This window comes from Vigna umbellata, chromosome 4 (genome assembly GCF_029865625.1).
Source record: "Vigna umbellata cultivar VRB3 chromosome 4, Vumbellata_1.0, whole genome shotgun sequence".
Taxonomy (NCBI): Eukaryota; Viridiplantae; Streptophyta; class Magnoliopsida; order Fabales; family Fabaceae; genus Vigna; species Vigna umbellata.
In genome coordinates this window covers 5,548,765-5,569,113 of record NC_142168.1, presented here as the reverse complement: position 1 = coordinate 5,569,113, position 20,349 = coordinate 5,548,765, and the positions used below count along the sequence as shown (strand labels likewise).

The 20,349-nt window shown below is 32.4% G+C and overlaps 3 protein-coding genes and 1 pseudogene across 3 annotated transcripts; all 4 read right to left on the bottom strand.

The window, feature by feature from the left end:
* Positions 1-3,840: 3,840 nt before the first annotated feature.
* Positions 3,841-6,537, bottom strand: LOC148199116 ((+)-neomenthol dehydrogenase-like). Its single transcript, XM_088112187.1, has 5 exons — positions 6,418-6,537; positions 6,030-6,276; positions 5,602-5,661; positions 4,557-4,736; positions 3,841-4,435 (listed from the first exon to the last, which is right to left on the bottom strand). Exons 1-5 carry the CDS (start codon positions 6,432-6,434, stop codon positions 4,046-4,048), a joined length of 894 nt encoding a protein of 297 aa, XP_087968313.1. The 5' UTR covers positions 6,435-6,537; the 3' UTR covers positions 3,841-4,045.
* A 2,905-nt stretch (positions 6,538-9,442) lies between these two features.
* Positions 9,443-13,138, bottom strand: LOC148199115 ((+)-neomenthol dehydrogenase-like). The gene is made up of 5 exons (XM_088112188.1): positions 12,982-13,138; positions 12,593-12,839; positions 11,281-11,340; positions 10,245-10,424; positions 9,443-10,122 (listed from the first exon to the last, which is right to left on the bottom strand). The coding sequence occupies exons 1-5, from the start codon at positions 12,996-12,998 to the stop codon at positions 9,745-9,747; spliced, it is 882 nt and encodes a 293-aa protein (XP_087968314.1). The 5' UTR covers positions 12,999-13,138; the 3' UTR covers positions 9,443-9,744.
* A 1,880-nt stretch (positions 13,139-15,018) lies between these two features.
* LOC148199114 (uncharacterized) lies at positions 15,019-16,155 on the bottom strand (annotated as a pseudogene).
* A 2,395-nt stretch (positions 16,156-18,550) lies between these two features.
* Positions 18,551-20,198, bottom strand: LOC148199113 ((+)-neomenthol dehydrogenase-like). Its single transcript, XM_088112195.1, has 5 exons — positions 20,179-20,198; positions 19,716-19,962; positions 19,487-19,546; positions 19,016-19,195; positions 18,551-18,928 (listed from the first exon to the last, which is right to left on the bottom strand). The coding sequence occupies exons 1-5, from the start codon at positions 20,196-20,198 to the stop codon at positions 18,551-18,553; spliced, it is 885 nt and encodes a 294-aa protein (XP_087968321.1).
* Between the last annotated feature and the right edge of the window lie 151 nt (positions 20,199-20,349).

Genomic DNA, 20,349 nt, shown 5'->3' with positions numbered 1-20,349 from the left:
AAAATCATGCATGTATACCATCAACACACATTAAAAAATATATATATATATATTAAAATATATATATATATATATATATATATATATATATATATATATATATATATATATATATATATAGATATTTGATACTTAAAATATCTTAATTTTTTATAAATTTAAACGTCGAAGTACCTTTTAGACGTGGATCTTTTCTTACTGGTCTTGTTCTTTTGAGTGAATTTGAGAGTAGATTTGAGGAGATTTGAGAGGATTTGAAGATAATTTTTTTATCGTTTTTTTGAGCGAATTTGGAGATAAATGAGAGTGAATTTGAAAATAAAATTTGTAAAAATTAATATAGAATTGTATTAACGTGACAAATTAAAAAAAATATTATAAGAGTTTCTTTAGTTTAAGCACGTGTCAAAGGGTCTAATATTCAAATCTGGTAAGAATAATTCAAGTTTAAATTGATTTGTAGTTAGAGGTTTATCTTGAGGATTTAAATGAGTAAATTTTGTTCAAGATAAAATGTTCTTGAATTATTATTATTGGTCATGGGTAAAACTTATTTTTCCTTACTAGTCACTACAAAGGTAATTTGCACTTGCTATATTAAAAGTAAGAATAAAATAAAAGGATATTTAAGTATATAAATATTAATTTTTATTTCATATTATTTTTATGGTATTTTTTTATTTTGTTTGTGTTCTTTTATTCTTTTTTTCTCTAATTATAATAAAATAAATATGCATATATTAAATGAATAGATGACATCTCCGTAAATGTCCATTTTAAAGTTCAAGGATAAACATCTAATGGCTCTCCTTTTGTTTCTTTATATTTTTTAATAGATCACTAATTAAATCAGAATACTAATAAATCACTAATTAAAATTTTTTAACATTCATCTTCCATTTCATTAATGTCTATAAATTGATTCAATAAGTCGTGTAACATTCCAGATTATATAAAATTATATAATATAGTAGTCCACATTTTAATATAATAGAACAGTTAGAGAAAGACTTACAGATAAAGTCTTAAGGTTACAGTCATCCCAAAATGGCTACAATTTAAAACTTTTAACACAAAAGAGTATTTCCAAATACACAAAACGCCTATAGATCCTAACTAGGCTAAGCAGCAGTGTCATCTCCCTCCAAGACCTACTCCAGAAGCACCTCATCTACCTTTGCTCACATCCAAATGGATGATCATTCCATCTACTCAAAACTTAACATGCATACCAAGCAGCAGAAATAATACATATCTCAGTATATACACATACATGCAACTAATTATAAAGAAGTATTTCTAGCTCCCCTTACTTTATAGTTGAGCAGCCTAGCTCACAAGAATGACTCAACAGTGTCGGACTCACCAAGAACCTAGACAGTACCCTACAACCACCACATTGGTGACGAAAACGGCTCTTAGAGCTCAAGATTTAGTAGAGAGTGGGAAAGGGGAACACAAGATACATGCAACCAGTAGAACTACATGTTTTAGGTTCTAAAACAGTGGAGGAGGAGGAAAGGAAACTACTTACCAATTGGAATGAAGAATGAAGAAAGTGATCAGTTTAAAACCTCTACGCCACAGGTACTGCGGCACCACCTGATCGGAAATCAAACGGCTCAGTGAAGAGATTTGGTAGAGAGAAGGTAGAGAACTTGGAAGAACTGAATTCTAGAGAGAGAGAGAGAGTAGGGCTTGGCTAATGAACCAGGATGTTCTAAAATGTGTTTTTAAGAAAGAAATTTTGGTTTCATTAACTTAATACCCTATCAGCTTTCTAATTCAGATTTCAGGTTCTCACACATTGCATTGTTATGCGGTGGACAATCATATTGTCATGTTTTCATCTTCCTGGGTAGCTCCTCTTTGTTTTTGATTACTATATATTTAAAAAAAATTAAGACTAACAACTAATTTATCATAATTTAATAAAAAATGGAGAGATGTAATTACTAAAAAGAACTATGATAATCAAGACATAATTAAAAATCAGTTATGAAAAAATGTTTTGGAATGCCATATAGATGTATAACATTTTTTAGAGTACTAAATCTATAAAATATATTAAAATATATCAAAAAGTATTTTAAATTATATATTAATTTATACATAAAACCTTTTTGGGTATATATTATTTCTAGTCTTTTGTTTTATATTTAAATATTTCTACTATTTTTTTAATATTTTTATTTATTGTTTATTTTCTCATAAGAATGTTTAATTTTCAATTTAATTTAAGTGTTGAATAACATAAATTCTAAATTCAGATAATATAAAAAATTTATCCTTTTTATTCTATTATTCTTAATTTGTTTTTTTTGAAGAGCTCTTTTTGTTTTGTTAAAACAATTTTTATTATCTCTTAACATTTTAACTAGTTTGACATGTAAAGTTTTCTTAAAATTTGAAGATATTTTTTCATCTTATCACACTTTTAATTATATTTGTTTTCACGATTTCATTCAATACAGTTTTGATATTCTTTTATATAATTCTTTTTATTTTCTATCTCATTATCATAAATGTAATTCCATCACTATAATTGTATAAAAAATTATTTACTATAATATAATAATTTAATATTATTATTATGAATATTGTTTATCATCATTCAACATATTAAAGTTTAAAAGATAAAATTATGTGCTAAATTTTAATTATTATTAGTTTAATCTTTTTTCTTTCAATAATTTGTATTATAATTTTTATTAGTATATGAAAATGAGATTTTGTTAAAATTTAAAAAATGAAAGTAAGGAAACATTTAAAGTATTTTTAAATTTGAATATCTATTTTATTTTTTTAATTTTTTAAAATACTTTTAAAATTTTTCAACTTTTTGTTTCGTTAACAATTGTAAATTTAATAACTGTTTTGGTTGTTGTGAAAATTTATTTGATACCATGTATATAATTATATTTTTTTTTCTAAATATTTGATTATATTATTTTGATATTATAGAAATAAAAATATATTATTTTGATGTTGAATATTTGATAATATTATTATTTTTACAAGAACTTCTTATTATTTTATAAAAATGAATTATTTAATATTAAAACAATAAAAAAAATGTATGGATAGAGGCACGAATGTATAACCTTGTCGAGTAACGATATAAACGAGACAAAAGTTTCATAGTGATTGAATTTAGGTATGGGGATGATGATGAATTTTGTCCATCCCTAATAATGACTACATTCTTGACCATCATCATCTCCATTTTCACATCTCATCTCGAACCACGTATCTTCATTGCACGTACCACCATCACCCACCCACTATCATTGTGACCGATAATGTTATTGGTGTTGCCAGCGTCATCTTCTCCCTCGCGCATGGGAATCTTTCTTCTTCCTCTCTAAAACAAAACCTGCCATATCTTGTCGCTACATTCAAATCACAGCTAGAGTGTCATTCAACAAAAAATAATTAAAGTTTGAACATAATCAATTCCAATTTTTGATAAAGGACAAAAAAATATATTCAATCCTTACATTTAAAATCAAATTTGGAATAAAGTAAGAACATCGTACTTTTTTTTTTTAAAACGTATCATACTTTCATTATGTTAATTCATGCAATGGTTAAAAAATGGTGTAATAATGTAAGAAAAAAATATTAAAAATGGATGAATTTTAAAGAAATATTAAAAAGTATTAAGGTGAAATTTAATCAACGGTGTAAGTGATTAAATGTAATAAACATTAAAACGTTAAATACTAGGGTTTTAAAATGTTTTTTTAACTGGCCTTTAAGAAAATAGTCTAAGCTAATGAAAAACAAAATTGTTTCCCATATACTGTGAATAAGTTCAAACAAAATTTCCAGCTTGATTGGTGTTAAAAGAAATAAGGCTTTGAAAGCAAGTTGCTACCATCTGGCTTTAGAGGATGTTCGGTTCCTTCATCAATTAGTTAGGGTCATAAATGGCAAGGGCATACCAATTTCTGAAGCAGAGAAGTAGAAATATACCAGCTTTACAAATTTATAAGCATACAGATAGGTAAGTAAGCCATATATTGGCTTGCAGTAAAGATCGTTAAAGTCTTCCATAAACTGATGCAACTTCACTTCGAGAAAAGAAGAGACCAGAAGGACCTCCATTAGGTAGTAGAGCCAACCTTACTACACTTTCAGCACCTTCATCAACTCCAAGATAGCCAATATTGAAGTTGAGATCTGTTTTCACAAAGCCAGGGCAAACAGCATTGATGCAGAAAGATGGGTACTTCTTGGCAAGAACCCTTGTGTAGGCAGTCAAAGCAGCTTTTGAGACTATATATGCAGAAAGCTCAGGTGGCCACCCATTGGTTTCTAATGAACCCTCTTTAAAATCATTTAGAAACCTTTTCAGAACTTCATCCACTTTTTCTTCTGTTAAGCTTTCACCATCACTTAGGATTCCTCTAGCCCATTCATTTCGTATTCTCTGCATGACCAACAGTATCACATACATCACAATGATTGAAGAAACAGTACATAGCAAAAGTTGGCTATCAGATTGTGATTCCAGACACAGTAACAATTTCATGCATATTAGTCACATATACCTCCAACTTCCCCATGGTGGAGGAAACATTAACAATCCTTGGTGAGTCTGACAATTCTAGAAGGGGAATAAATGCTTCACACATTAATTTGGCTCCATAGTAATTTGTTCTGATGCTTGCTTCTGTAGATTCATAAGTTTCATATGCAAATTTTCTCCAATTAACACTGTCAACTTTTTCCTGTAGTCAAAGAGAAGAAAGTTAACCTCTTTCCTTGCAGCTAATAAGGGAAGACATCTTCAAATAAAACAACCAGGCCTCTCTGTAATTAATGTCTTTTTCAAGAATATACCTTTGCAAGAACAAAGATAGAGTTCTATCCAAAGAAATTTGAATATACCGAAAATGTTAAGCCTAGTTATTTCTTGGAGAAAGAAATGTTAATAGGAGACATGACATAGAAACATATATGAAAGAATACCATTGACCAAAGAAAAATTACTGAGCTACAAATTTTAAGATGGTGTGAAAGTTTATTTAAACTTTTGTTGGTGAGCCTATTAGGCCACCTATATTATTGGTCATTATAGGACCACTTGTAGATGTTTCATTTGCAAATTTCACATTCAAAACATCTCGTTTTTTAGTATGAGAGGAATGTTGAAAATCTCATGTTAGCTAGTAACATAATCAAATTAAAGTATATAAATTGAGAACAACCCTCAGCTCTTAAGCTTGCTTTGGGGTCCAATTCCAAATTCTAAGAGTGAGTATATGTTGTATTTTGGAAACTTACGTTAGATTATGCCCATCATCATGATTAAAAGCTCAACCATTATTGATCCTATGATAACAAATGTTAGTTTGTGCAAAAATTTGTCTCCTTTTATAACCCAGTAATGTAGGATTTAGCCCTATCGTCTATGCAAAATAAAAAACCGCAGACAATACATTCCAGAAAACCATTCACAAACTAGATCAACAGATCAGTTATGTCCTGACTTAAGCCTTCACTCAAATTTCTATATATTAACATTTCCTAGTAAACTTTCAGCTGTCAGGTTAGAAGACGAAGGAAATATTCTATATAATTAGGAATACATACCCGTGTAGCAGCTAAAGCATCATGGTCAACATTAGTTCCACTTATTCCTGCATTATTCACCTAATCAGAATTCAAACATTAATCAGCATTCATTCCAATTTCCATATAGGTGTGTGTATGGTAAAGGGAAGAAAAATTAACTATACAAGAGAACACACACAAGAACAGTAAGATCCAACTGATCTTAGAGTTGGTGCAGGACAAGTGCTTGTTAACTATAAGTTTCAAACAATTATGAATAGGAACATGGATGAAGTCATGAAGCACAACGAACTTCAAAAATGAGGATTTGGGTGCTCACCTGATCTAAACAACACAATTATTATTGGGACAAAGAAAAATACACAGTTTTTGTCCTACTAGAAACTAGCATGAACAAAAAGAAATTGTCTTTCTCTTCTTAATACGATGCTAAAACTCAATCATACCAGGATATCAAGTTTCCCAAAATGTGTTTTGATGAAATTAGCAAGGGATTCAATGCTTTTAGGGTCAGTCACATCAAGCTGATGAAACACCACTTGGTCAGACACACCAAACTCCTTCAGTTTTTCAACAGCTTCAGTACCCCTTTTTTCATCCCTAGCTGTTAGCACCACAGTGACACCATTAGAAACCAATTGCTTGCAAATCCCAAATCCTATCCCTTTGTTTGCTCCTGTGACAACTGCGTACCTGTAACATAAATCGATCCATCAAAATTATGGAAAATAACCACTTTTAATTCTTTGTTATTCTATGATTGATTAAAATTTGGGCACCACATAATATATGGTGCCAAATGGGCACCATTACGAGACTTGAAGAAACGTGTACCTTGTTGCTGCTGCCATTGTTGTTGCAAGAAATCTGTGAGCTTTTTGAAATTTAACACCAGTTTTTAAGAGGTGAGTTCACCTGCTCTGTTGTCAACGTTTTCTACAACTTCTATATAATATGGAAAAAGTTAATTTGACAAGGTATCACTGCTCATATAATATAGGACACATTTCGGGACTTTCACTTTCAAATATATAAATATTATATCCTTAAAAAGTATACTACAATTATTGGATTGCACTGCCAAAAATTCATATCTATTAGACTTTTAAATTTTATCAGAAAAGAGAACTTGTTTTGCTCATAACTATGATTCATATGGATTTCCTGAATAAGACCTTGACTACAATAGTTCTTGATCAAGATAAAATTCCTCTTTATAGTGTTGCATGGTCAACCTCAGTAATTGGAGTCCCTTCATCAACTGTTAAATGGTTGCTTACGAATCTATCTATAAATAATAAAATTAAAACCATCAAGCAACTTTCTTAAGGCAACCGAAAATAGTAACAAAAAGAGTCAAACTTTAACTATAAGGGGAAAAAAACGTGGCATTTTCGTTTTGTATAATGTGACTTTTATTTTGCAGAATGTAGTTTCATATAACATGGACACATGACCAATAAGAAACTTGATATGAGACAACTTCAATAAACTCGATAAGAGACAAGTTCGGTTAAAACAATGTGGAGATAAGCTTGGCACATTTAAAGTATAAGCTCGGCAAATAAGAAATTCTACTCTCTTTTTATCACACAGGTTTGTTTAGGGTGTAGGAAAATTTTCACCATCCCGCCAGCCTGGCAGGTCGTGGCTTGGCCAAGTTCTTCAATTTGACCCAAATGACACTCGTGGATACAAGCTCAACAGGCGAAGCATCAACATGTAAGAGCCGTATAGCATAATGACTAGCGTAAACAACAAATCAAGAGGGGTGAACTTGTTTCTTATTGCAAATTGTGTCTTTAATAATTTTCTCTCGTAATTCAAATTTCTTAACGATAAATTAAAACAAATAAGAGAGTAAGGAAGAAAGAAAATTGCACATGTGATTTTATACGGGTTCAAATCACAAGGATCCTAGGTCGAGTTATTAATCTCAAATGAGAATTAACGATCCACTATCACAACACCAACAATTGTTTCAATCACAAAGAAATAAACAAGTTTAAGGTTTAAAACACTTCTCCTTTTACTCCAAGAGATGAAACTCACTTTCCCTGAAAGCCACAAGAGATGAACACCTCCTTCAAATGTTTCATGAAAAATGATCACTTCCTTTGGATCTTCACAAAGGATGACAAGGATTTACTCAGCAACAACAACAACAACACTCAATCACAACTTCCGTGAAAGTTCTCATTCCATGCCAACACCAAGTTCTCAAAGCCTCAACACAAGGGTTGCACAAACCCTGTAACACACTTATCAGAGGACACAACAAAACAGATAAGATTTCGTATGTCTTGTATTTTAGAATGAGAGTCTCAATCCAATATATAAAGATCTCACTTAAGAATACTTCCAAAAATTTGTTGTTAACTATTTAACGCTTAATAATCGATTATCTAAATGAGGTAATCGATTATGCATTTAATGTATGCACAACAATCAAAAACATGCTTGAAAACTCTCATAATTGCATGTGATAATCGATTATGGTAAGTCATAATCGAGTATGGATAATCGATTATCAAAATATGGTAATCGATTATTCTAGAAGAAAAACGAGTTTTTAGAAAACTTTTAAAACCTCTATGTGATAATCAATTATCTTAAGTGCTAATCGCTTATTATAGAGTTTTTCTGACTCCAAAACAAATTTTAAAGCATACAATACATAGAATCAAGGATAAACAACACCTTATACATAAGTCTACTGAATTACAAGAGCTTTAACACAAAACAAGTCTTCATGAAAGTCTTCTTGCAACTTGAGCACTTGAGACATCATCAAAACTTCTAAGCTTCATCTTTATGCTAACACAACACAAGCTCGATAGGAGATAAACACCAAGCTTGGCAGGAGAAAAGCTTCGCAGGAGAAACGTCGACACAACCTCGGAAGGAGACAACGTCATGAAACTTGACAGGAGACAACCTCAGCAAGCTCGGTAGGAGACAACTTCAGCAAACTTAACAACATACAACATCAAACATGAGAATCTTTCTTCTTCCTCTCTAAATCAAAAACAGCCATGTCTTATCGCTACATGACTTCAAATCACAGCCAGAGCATCATTAAACAAAAAAGAATCAAAGTTTGAATAGGATCAATTCCAATTTTTCACAATAGATAAAAGATAAAAACATATTTAACCCTTCTATTTAAAATTAAATTTAGAATAAAGTAAGAACATCGTACTTTTTTTTTAAAAGTATCATACTTTCATTATGTTAATTCATTCAATGGTTAAAAAATAGTGTAATAATGTAAAAAAAAAGAAATTATTAAAAATGGATGAATTTAAAAGAATATTAAAAAGTATTAAAGTGAAATTTAATCAACTTGATTAAATGTAATAAACATTAAAACGTTAAATAGGGTTTTAAAATGTTTTCTAACTGGCCTTTAAGAAAATAGTCTAAGCTAATGAAAAACAAAGTTGTTTCCCATATGCTGTGAATAAGTTCAAAGAAAATTTCCAGCTTGTAAAAAAACGACTGAAATGACATGCATAACATAGCCTAAATTGTTTCTTGATTTGAGATTTTTTCCAAGTGTATATAAGTTTACGAACTTACTTTGGGATATCCAGAAAAGCGTAATAGTAGATTAACTTAGTTTCTCCAACAAGAATCATAAACTTATAATAGTCCAAACAGTTAACAAGAATGAGTATTCATATTGCTCACACTCTGATGAAAACAAAATATTTTTAGCTAAAATTGCGGCACTTGATTGGTGTTAAAAGAAATAAGAAGGCTTTGAAAGCAAGTTGCTACCATCTAGCTTTAGAGTTCCTTCATCAATTAGTTAGGGTCATAAATGGCAAGGGCATAGCAAAATCTGAAGCAGAGAAGTACAAATATACCATCTTTACAAATTTATAAGCATACAGATAGGTAAGTAAGCCATATATTGCCTTGCAGTAAAGATCATTCAACTCTTCCATAAACTTATTATAATTATTTAACAAACACACTGTGTCTAAATTAAATTTCTCAAATTATTAATGACTGTAGTTCACCACTATTGGCAACATAATCCTGTAATATCTGCAATTCACTGTAGGGTTGTTCTCAGCAATGATGTGTAGATATGTGTCATGACACATAGCTTGTCATTTATTCATTATCTTCTAGTACACAACAAACCTTTTGTCAAACTGATGCAACTTCACTTCGAGAAAAGAAGAGACCAGAAGGACCGCCATTAGGTAGCAGAGCCAACCTTACTACACTTTCAGCACCTTCATCAACTCCAAGATAGCCAATATTGAAGTTGAGATCTGTTTTCACAAAGCCAGGGCAAACAGCATTAATGCAGAAAGATGGGTACTTCTTGGCAAGAATCCTTGTGTAGGCAGTCAAAGCAGCTTTTGAGACTATATATGCGGAAAGCCCAGGTGGCCACCCATTGGTTTCTAATGAACCCTCTTTAAAATCATTTAGAAACTTTTTCAGAACTTCATCCACTTTTTCTTCTGTTAAGCTTTCAACATCACTTAGGATTCCTCTAGCCCATTCATTACGTATTCTCTGCATGAACAACAGTATCAGATACATCACAATGATTGAAGAAACAGTACATAGCAAGAGTTGGCTAGTCAGATTGTGACTCCAAACACAGTAACAAGTTCATGCATATTAGTCACATATACCTCCAACTTCCCCATGGTGGAGGAAACATTAACAATCCTTGGTGAGTCTGACAATTCTAGAAGGGGAATAAATGCTTCACACATTAATTTGGCTCCATAGTAATTTGTTCTAATGCTTGCTTCTGTAGATTCATAAGTTTCATATGCAAATTTTCTCCAATCAACAGTGTCAACTTTTTCCTGTAGTCAAAGAGAAGAAAGTAAACTTCTTTCCTTGCCGCAAATAAGGGCAAACATCTTCAAATAAAAAAACCAGGCCTCTTTGTAATTAATTTCTTTTTCAAGAATATACCTTTGCAAGAACAAAGATTAAATTCTATCCAAAGAAATTTGAATATAATGAAAATGTTAAGCCTAGTTATTTCTTGGAGAAAGAAATGTTTATAGGAGACATGACATAGAAACATAGATACCATTGACCAAAGAAAAATAACTGAGCTACAAATTTTAAGATGGTGTGAAAGTTTATTTAAACTTTTGCTGGTGAGCCTATTAGGCCACCTATATTATTGGTCATTATCGGACCACTTGTAGATGTTTCATTTGCAAATTTCACATTCAAAACATCTCGTTTTTTAGTATGAGAGGAATGTTGAAAATCTCATGTTAGCTAGTAACATGATCAAATTAAAGTATATAAATTGAGAACAACCCTCAGCTCTTAAGCTAGCTTTGGGGTCCAATTCCAAATTCTAAGAGTGAGTATATGTTGTATTTTGGAAACTTACGTTAGATTGTGCCCATCATCATGATTAAAGCTCAACCATTCCCGATCCTATGATAACAAATGTTAGATTGTGCAAAAATTTGTCTCCTTTTATAATCCAGTAATGTAGGATTTAGCCCTATCGTCTATTCAAAATAAAAAACCGCAGACAATGCAGTCCAGAAAACCATTCACAAACTAGATCAACAGATCAATTATGTCCTAACTTAAGCCTTCACTCAAATTACTATATATTAGCATTTCCTAGTAAACTTTCAGCTTTCAGGTTAGAAGACGAAGGAAATATTCTATATAATTAGGAATACATACCCGTGTAGCAGCTAAAGCATCATGGTCAACATTAGTTCCACTTATTCCTGCATTATTCACCTAATCAGAATTCAAACATTAATCAGCATTCATTCCAATTTCCATATAGGTGTGTGTATGATAAGGGGAAGAAAAATTAACTATACACGAGAACACACACAAGAACAGTAAGATCCAACTGATCTAAGAGTTGGTGCAGGACAAGTGCTTGATAACTATAAGTTTCAAACAATTATGAATATGAACATGGATGAAGTCATGAAGCACAACGAACTTCCAAAAATGAGGATTTGGATGCTCACCTGATCTAAACAACATAGTTATTATTGAGATAAAGAAAAATACACAGTTTTTGTCCTACTAGAAACTAGCATGAACAAAAAGAAATTGTCTTTTCTTCTTAAAGAGAGGATCCAAATCTCAAAAAATTATTTAAAACTGCGATCTTTAGTTTATTTTTTTGAAATTGATTTAAGCGTTAAAAAGAGAAGAAGCAGGGTAAGTCAGTCTATATACAGTAGGTGTGACCCTTCCCAGGACCGTGTCATATGAGGAGCTTTATAGCACCATGTAGCCCCTCTTTTACGGTGAAGGTGCAAGCACCAAAATAGGGTGGAAGAAAGGTCACCTAGTAAAGGATTGAACCTTTCACATCTTCTCTCACAAATCCAGGTCTTACTATTTGAGAAAGGATATCCCTCTTTGATCCGTTGTTTTACTATTTTAAATGAAGACAGAAAGTTAAGGATATGTTTTTATTGTATTATTTCATATTTTCATTTTCTGTCTTCACTTCTTAAGTCTAAAAGTATTATTATTGTCAATCTGTTTCCTGCTTTTAAATTTTGAACAAAAGCACACTGCAAACAACTTTTGGGGAAAAACAAAATGACTAGAATATGTATTTGATTTTCTTTACCAAAAACTACAATATTAATAAACCTTTCTCCTTCACGGCTTGGCTTTGTGAGGAGGATGAAATTATAATCCCTGATTTAGAAATTAAGGGTTAAAACTGTAACAAAATATCAGTCCAGGTAAAACAAATTCTGCAAATGTTATAATTTAACTGTTAATTTTCACATCAATAGCTGAAACTGTATTTCATCCTCCAAACTTCAACAACTCATTACATAAACGTCAAATTCCAACCCTGCTTCACAATATTACCATCTAAGTCCATACAATAATCTTCATCTTGTGATAGGTTCTCTTTCTAACACAGGATAATATATGTGTGTGCCTGGTGCTTTTACTGGGATCAACAAGAAAATAAGGAAACATGTAATACGATGCTAAAACTTAATCATACCAGGATATCAAGTTTCCCAAAATGGGTTTTGATGAAATTTGCAAGGGATTCAATGCTTTTAGGGTCAGTCACATCAAGCTGATGAAACACCACTTGGTCAGACACACCAAACTCCTTCAGTTTTTCAACAGCTTCAGTACCCCTTTTTTCATCCCTTGCTGTTAGCACCACAGTGACACCATTAGAAACCAATTGCTTGCATATCCCAAATCCTATCCCTTTGTTTGCTCCTGTGACAACTGCGTACCTGTAACATAAATCGATCCATCAAAATTATGGAAAAATAACCACTTTTAATTCTTTGTTATTCTATGATTGATTAAAATTTGGGCACCACATAATATATGGTGCCAAATGGGCACCATTACGAGACTTGAAGAAACGTGTACCTTGTTGCTGCTGCCATTGTTGTTGCAAGAAATCTGTGAGCTTTTTGAAATTTAACACCAGTTTTTAATAGGTGAGTTCAATGCTCTTTTGTCAACGTTTTTCTACAACTTCTACAACTTCACTGCTCATATAATATAGGACACATTTCTGGTCTTTCACTTTCAGATTGGGAACGAAAGTCACCATTATTTATTATTTTCTAAGAAATTAATGTATTTGTTTTGAAAACAAAAAATTTCTTTACTTGATAATATTATTTGCAAAAGAACTTTTTGGCATGTTAAAGTTATTTCTGGTTTATACTTGTTATTTCACAAAACTGAAAAATTATTAATCAATTTTAGTAATGGGTTCTTGTGAATAAATATTAGGCATTAATTTACTTAGATTTCATACACGTGCACAGATTTATAACACTCGTAATGTTTTAATTTTCATCATTAATCACTCAATTTATTTTATATCATCACTCAAATTTATTATTAACAATTTTGAATTAGTATTAAAAATTCATGGGTCAGTAAGAGAAAACAAATGGAAAAAGTAATAAATAACCTCATAGAAACATATTAAAAGCTAGAAAGGTTAACTTCCATGCTCTATATACCTAGTCCTGCACTAATTTATATCTCTAATACTTTTTAAATATTTAAATAGATATATTATTACAAATTATTATCATTATTTGATTGAAAAACATCATCGTGTTAAACACATATTGAAAGAGTTACAAATTCAAAAATATAAAAACAATATTGGATAAATAAATGAAAGTTAATAACAAAACTAAATATAATTATAAATTAGAAGAATTTTAATTCATATTTTCATTGTATTCAAATTTAAATATGTAAATAGTTCTTACGACTCTCTCTCTCTCTCTCTCTCTCTCTCTCTCTCTCTCTCTCTCTCTCTCTATATATATATATATATATATATATATATATATATATATATATATATATATATATATATATATATATATTAAGATATACTATATCCTTAAAAAGTATACAACCATTATTGGATTACACTGCCGAAACTTCATATATTTTAGACTCTTAAACTTTATCAGAAAAGAGAACTTGTTTTGCTCATAACTATGATTTGTATGGATTTCCTGAATAAGACCTTGACGATAATAGTTCTTGTTAAATGGTTCCTTAGGAATCTATCTATATATAATACGATTTAAACCATCAAGCAACTTTCTTAAGGTCAATTAAAAGATTAACAAAAAGGTCAAACTTTAACTATAAGAGGAAAAAACATGCATTTTCATTTTGAAGAACATGGTTCTCTTATTTTGTACAAAGTGGTTTCTGTTGAGAAAATTTCATATGATACAAATATTTTCTTAAAATTGAGTCTCGTATTCATCGATAATTGAAATGTTTTAAATAGTCATGACACTTACGATATTACGGGAATAAAAATAAAATATCAACTATCTTAAAAATAAAATCTCCTAATCTATCATAAAATAATATTGTACCTAGATAAATTGAAAATCATAACTACGTATTCCTATTTTATCTTTGTTAAATCAAACTAAATATTACTAGACCCAAAACTAATAAAATAAGATTTAAACAAATTATTAATAAAACTCTAAATTTTAAGTTTATTCCAACAAACTCTCCCATAAACTTAAATTCTTCCTTCCTTCATTCGGCTTTCCATGTGCATCATCCCACACCAGGTTTGCTTCTTTCGATCAGATTTGACTTCCTCTTTTTTCTTATGGCTCTCTTGTCTTTTACCTTGGTTGACCTCTTTAATGCTTCGACTGACTTTGGTATGCCCGACTTCTCAATAACATTGACCAACTCGTTTTTGACCTTAGGCGATTTCTCAATAATCTTGGCTGACATCTTCATCGGGTTCTTCTCAACATCTTCATCTTCCTCTTCGTCTAGTTCAAGAATACTGGATACTTTCTCTTCCTTTTCAAGAGCCACCTTCTTCAGTTCCTTAAGTTCAACCCTTTGTTTCTTCATAACTTCATTAGCTTCATCTAGAAGTCTCCTTATCCGCTAAATCTCTTCATCTTTTTGTTTGAGTTCTTTTTCCAGGTTTTCCTTCTCCACAATTATTGCATCCTTTACTGAGATCACATCATCCATTGTTGGAATCGAGCTCTCCATGTCCACTACATCCGAGCTTTTTGCCATCAAAAGAATTCCACACTCTTCTTCCGCATCTTCAGTAAGGAGATTAGTCTTCCCCTTTGTCTCAGTCTTGCAATACTTTGCAATATGGCCTACCTTGCCACAATTGTAGCACTTGCTTGATCTACACTCGTTTGCATAGTGTCCATATTTGCCACACTTAAAACACTCAACTCTTGACCGATCTCCTCAACCTTTTCCTTGTCCTCGGTCACGCCAATTCTGTTGACTGGTTTGATCTTCACTATCATTCTCAAAATTACCTTGGCCACGTCCACCTCGTCCTCGGCTTCCTCGCCCTCTGTTGCCAAGACCTCGACTCTGAGTAATTCGAGTTTTATTCGAGTCAAACTGTACTTGTAGTGCTTGATCGTCAGATTTCCTCTTTTTCTTTTTCTTCCTCAATTCGTGGGCTTTTAATGACCCAACTAACTCCTACACAGTGAGAGTCGACAAATCCTTTGTCTCTTCAATAGTGACCACAATACTTTCAAAATCATCCATCAGATTTCTCAAGATCTTTTCCGCAACCCGGTTAGGAGGAACCTCTTCTCCGTTTATTCCGAGTTGGTTGGCCATCTTCTGCACTCGAGCTATAAACTCGGCAACTCCCTCATTTTCATCCATCTCCATATGTTCAAACTCTCTTTTGAGAGCTTGTACTCGGACCTGCTTCACGCGATTAACTCCTTTGTATGCCACCTTCAAAATTTTCCATGCTTCTTTTGCTGACTTTGCATTAGCTATTTTCTCTAATCCAGATTCATCCACTGCATTATACAAAAAGTACAAAGCCAATCTGTCTTTCACTCGTGTATTTTTCAATGCAACAATCTGGTTCACTGTCTGATGCTCATCATTCGCTAGTTCATTGTACCCATCCTCCACTATGTCCCATACATCTTGGGATCCAAGAAGAACCTTCATCTGCAAAGACCAATTGTTGTAATTGGTCTTTTTTGACAATTGTGGCACAATCATCCCATTGACTACCTTTGCCATCTCTCTTACAAAAAAAATAAGCACTCACTTTTTCTCTCACGGTGTTTGAATCTCTCCTCTCTCTTTTTCTCTCTCGGTACTCAGAGCATAAAGCTCTGATACCACTGTTGAGGAAATCTCATGATACACACACTCTGATATTTTCTTAAAATTGAGTCTCGTATTCATCGATAATTGAAGGGCTTTAAATAGCCGTGACACTTACAATATTATGGGAATAAAAATAAAATTTGAAAATAAAATATCAACTATCTTAAAAATAAAATATGCTTAATTTATCATAAAATAATATTGTACCTAGATAAATTGAAAATCATAACTACATATCCCTATTTTATCTTTGTTAAATCAAACTAAATATTACTAGACCCAAAACTAATAAAATAAGATTTAAACAAATTATTAATAAAACTCTAAAATTTAAGTTTATCCCAACAATTTCACATAACATGGACACTAACAAGAAGCTTGGTAGGAGACCATTTCAATAAGTTAGGTAGTAGACATTGTCAACAAGCGTAGCAAGAGACAACTTCACCAAATTCAATAGGAGACAAGTTCGACACGTTTATAGTACAAGATCAACGAACCAAAAATTTTATTCTTTGTTTCCACACAGGTTTGTTTAGAGTGTAGGAAAATTTCTTTTGCCATCTTGCCAGCCCGACAGTCTGAAGGTCGCGGCCTGGCCAAGTTCTTCAATTTGACCCAAACACTAACCGTAGATACAAGCTTGGTAGGAGAAAAGTCAACACAATCTCGAGAAGAAACAAATACCAAGCTCGGTAGGAGAAAAGCTCTTAGGAGAAACATTGACATAAGTTCGGAAGGAGACAACATCATAAAACTCGGCAGAAGACAACCTCAACAAGCTCGACAAGAGACAACTCAGCAAGACAACATCAACAAGCTCAACAGGAGACAACCTCACCAAGCTCGATAGGAGACAAGTTCGGCAGGACAAACGTGTAAACAAACTTGACACATTTACCGTATAAGCTCGACAGACCAAAATTTCTACTCTCTTTTTTCGCACATAGGTTTGTTTAGGTGTATGGAAATTTTTTCGCCATCCTACGAGCTTAACAACACAACATCTTGCGGCCTGACCAAGTTCTTCAATTTGACCCAAACGCTAGTCATGGATACAAGTTCTACAGGAGAAAAATTTACACAAGCTTGACAAGAGAAAAGCTCAATAGAAGAAACATCGACACATGTTTGGAAGGAGATAATGTCATGAAGCTTGACAAAAAACAACCTCAGTACGCTCGATAGGAGACAACCTCAACAAGTTCGATAGGAGATAACTTAAGCAAGTTAAGTAGGAGACAACACGAGCAAACTCAACAAGAGACAACCTCATCAAGCTCGGTAGGACAAACTCACTACATGTACAATATAAGTTTGACTGGCCAAACATTCTACTCTTTATTCTTTCACACATAGGTTTGATCAGGGTTTACTTATTCCCAAATTTTATCTCTTTGTGAAGATGCAAATGTCTTTCTTACATGTTGTTGTCAAATTTTTATTGTTTTCTTCTTTTTTTTTTGACCACTGTACATATATCTGCATGTGATATCTCTTTAGTGCATATCAACAAGTTTATTTACAACACTTGTGAATGTCAACTATTGAAAGATTTGTAATTCAACATTCGTAATTAATGCATATTTCTAAGATCTCAACTAGTCTAGCCCCACAATCATCCATACCAACGAGCTTGACAATCATCTAGGCTAGATCAGACCAGAGCAGCCTGACAGTCATAACATCAGATAATTCAGACCAGACCAGCTCGACAATCATTCTATCCAGAGCAGAACAATCGACAATCATGACTCTGGTAGTTTGATAGTCTTCCATAGTAGCTCGACATGGGTCAGGCCATACCAGACCAGCCCAACAGTGTTCTAGACCAAACCAACCAACCCGACCGTCATCTGGACCAGCGGGCAAAACTGATGACATTAGATTTGATGCCAGGAAAAAAAAAATATACTAGAGAGCCAGCCCGTCATCTCTCCATTGGTGGGTTGTAAATTATAACCGGATCTCGATTGTTTTTATAGAAAATAAAATACCTTTGTCTTGCGTTGTACGGGTCAAAATTCTAGTAATAAATTAACAATGGAATTCTATGCAGAAGTTGTTCTTGATTAATTCCCTATCTGGTGTGTATTGAAGAAAACTGTAAGAAACGTAAAAGAATGAAGACGTAATTTTTTCCCCCTCAAACATGCTGCAAAACTTGTTTGCAGAAACATAACCTATATAAATTTGGTGTAGAAAGTAGCCTTAATGTAGACTCTGCATAGAAGTAAATCAATGTTTTCATGACTATGTACTTATTTATTCAGAGCTTTTTGCTATATAAATGGATATTCAATGATCAAAAGGGTATTACTTGACCCTGATGAAAGAAGCAACCAGAAGGAAGATTATTTGGCAACAGTGCCAACATTACAGGAGTTTCAGAACCTTCATCAATGCTTAATTGTCCAGTGTTGTTGTTCATATCAGTCTTGACAAAGCCAGGGCACACAGAGTTTATGTGAAAATGTGGAATTTTCTTGGCCATAACTCTTGTGTAAGCATTCAAAGCTGCTTTTGACATTGTATAAGCAGGAGCAAAAGCTGGCCAACCCTTGATTTCCAATGATCCCTCTTTGAAATCTTTCTGAAACTCTTTCAGTACCCTATCTATTTTCTCTCTTGTAAGGTTTTCAATGTCACTGAACACTGTTGTAGCCCACTCATTAGGTATGTTCTGAAACAATCACAATACAAAATAATAATATAAGATTATTGCAATAAATATCATTTTATGTAGAAAAGCTGCAGAGCCTAAATGTACCTTCAAGAGCCCTGCTCTTGAGGAAATATTGATAATTCTTGGTGAAGTAGACAACTGTAGAAGAGGAATAAGAGCTTCTGTTACCCTTTCCACACCATAGAAGTTTGTTTGCACACATTGTTCAACTAACTCAAAAGTTCCATACCCTATTTCACTCCAATCAACTTTTTCACCATTTCTCTACAACAAATATGACATTTATAATTAGTTTCTTCTCCATTACAATACACATATACCTGATATATGGAACATAGCTGCATTGTATATGGCTCTATAACAAGGAAATGAACACATAACTTGTTGATTTTGAGTATTGAGGACAGTGATTTTAATCTAGCTAGTTAACTCAGAAATATATTATACTTGACTTTATAGTACAACATTTAATAGCTTGATGAAAAATAGGAGTAGATAGATTAATAAACTGAATTGTATTAATTAAGCAAAAAGAAGAAGAAGAAGCAAACCAACCATTCTAAGTAAAGCTTCACCATCTAATAATTTACCCCCAGGAACAGCTGCATTATTCACCTGCATCAGTGCCAAAAGAGTGAAAATTTTACATAACAAGGTGAAAATGATACATTATTCTGACAGTAATATGAACTTTAAATACTGCAGGTGTATAACTCAGTATCTTTGTGTGAGAATCAAATAGTTTTACACTAACAAGAGAAAAATAAGCAATTATGATTCATACCAAGATATCAAGTTTCCCAAATTTGGTTTTGATGAAATGAGCTAAGGTAGCAACACTAGCAGGATCATCCACATCAAGCTGATGAAAAACCAGAAGGTCTGAGAGACCAAACTCTTTCAGTGTTTGAATTGCTTTCAAGCCCCTCTCCTCATCTCTAGCTGTTAGCACCACCACAACCCCACTTGAAGCCAACTTCTTACACACCCCAAAACCAATCCCTTTGTTTGCTCCTGTCACAACAGCATACCTGAAAGATAGTTCAGAAAGTATAATGACTATCTGGTTAGAACTTAGAAAGTCTATTGATACTTTCTCAGAATTTCTCAGATTACTTCTAATATTCTTTCTTTTTCTGTCCTACACTAGTTCATTAGTTTTTTGAAAATATTATACAAAAACTTAAGTTAAACAAAAGTCTCAGATGTCAGTCTAACATACTTAGAAACAAAAACTTAAGTTAAACCTTTTTGCTTGCTCCCCCATTGCACAGAAATTAGAAGGTGATAACTATCTACTACCAGTTTGTCCCTTCAATTCATCCCAGTGATGAACCTTATTAATAAGCAGTGATTCTCCAACTTTTGCCTTTTTCTTTGTTCTAAATAAGAATTAAGAAATACACACAACAAATGGA

Excerpts from the sequence above, each read along its gene's own strand:
- LOC148199116 (XM_088112187.1), bottom strand. Across the intron at positions 5,662-6,029 it reads TTGGGAAACTTGATATCCTG|GTGAATAATGCAGGAATAAG; the intron begins GTATGATTGAGT and ends AATTCTGATTAG. Across the intron at positions 4,436-4,556 it reads CCACCATGGGGAAGTTGGAG|AGAATACGAAATGAATGGGC; the intron begins GTATATGTGACT and ends TTGGTCATGCAG.
- LOC148199115 (XM_088112188.1), bottom strand. Across the intron at positions 10,425-11,280 it reads ATGCTTTAGCTGCTACACGG|GAAAAAGTTGACACTGTTGA; the intron begins GTATGTATTCCT and ends CTTTGACTACAG. Across the intron at positions 10,123-10,244 it reads CCACCATGGGGAAGTTGGAG|AGAATACGTAATGAATGGGC; the intron begins GTATATGTGACT and ends TTGTTCATGCAG.
- LOC148199113 (XM_088112195.1), bottom strand. The coding sequence starts at position 20,198 with ATGGGGGAGCAAGCAAAAAG. Across the intron at positions 19,547-19,715 it reads TTGGGAAACTTGATATCTTG|GTGAATAATGCAGCTGTTCC; the intron begins GTATGAATCATA and ends GCACTGATGCAG. Across the intron at positions 19,196-19,486 it reads GTGAAGCTTTACTTAGAATG|AGAAATGGTGAAAAAGTTGA; the intron begins GTTGGTTTGCTT and ends TATTTGTTGTAG.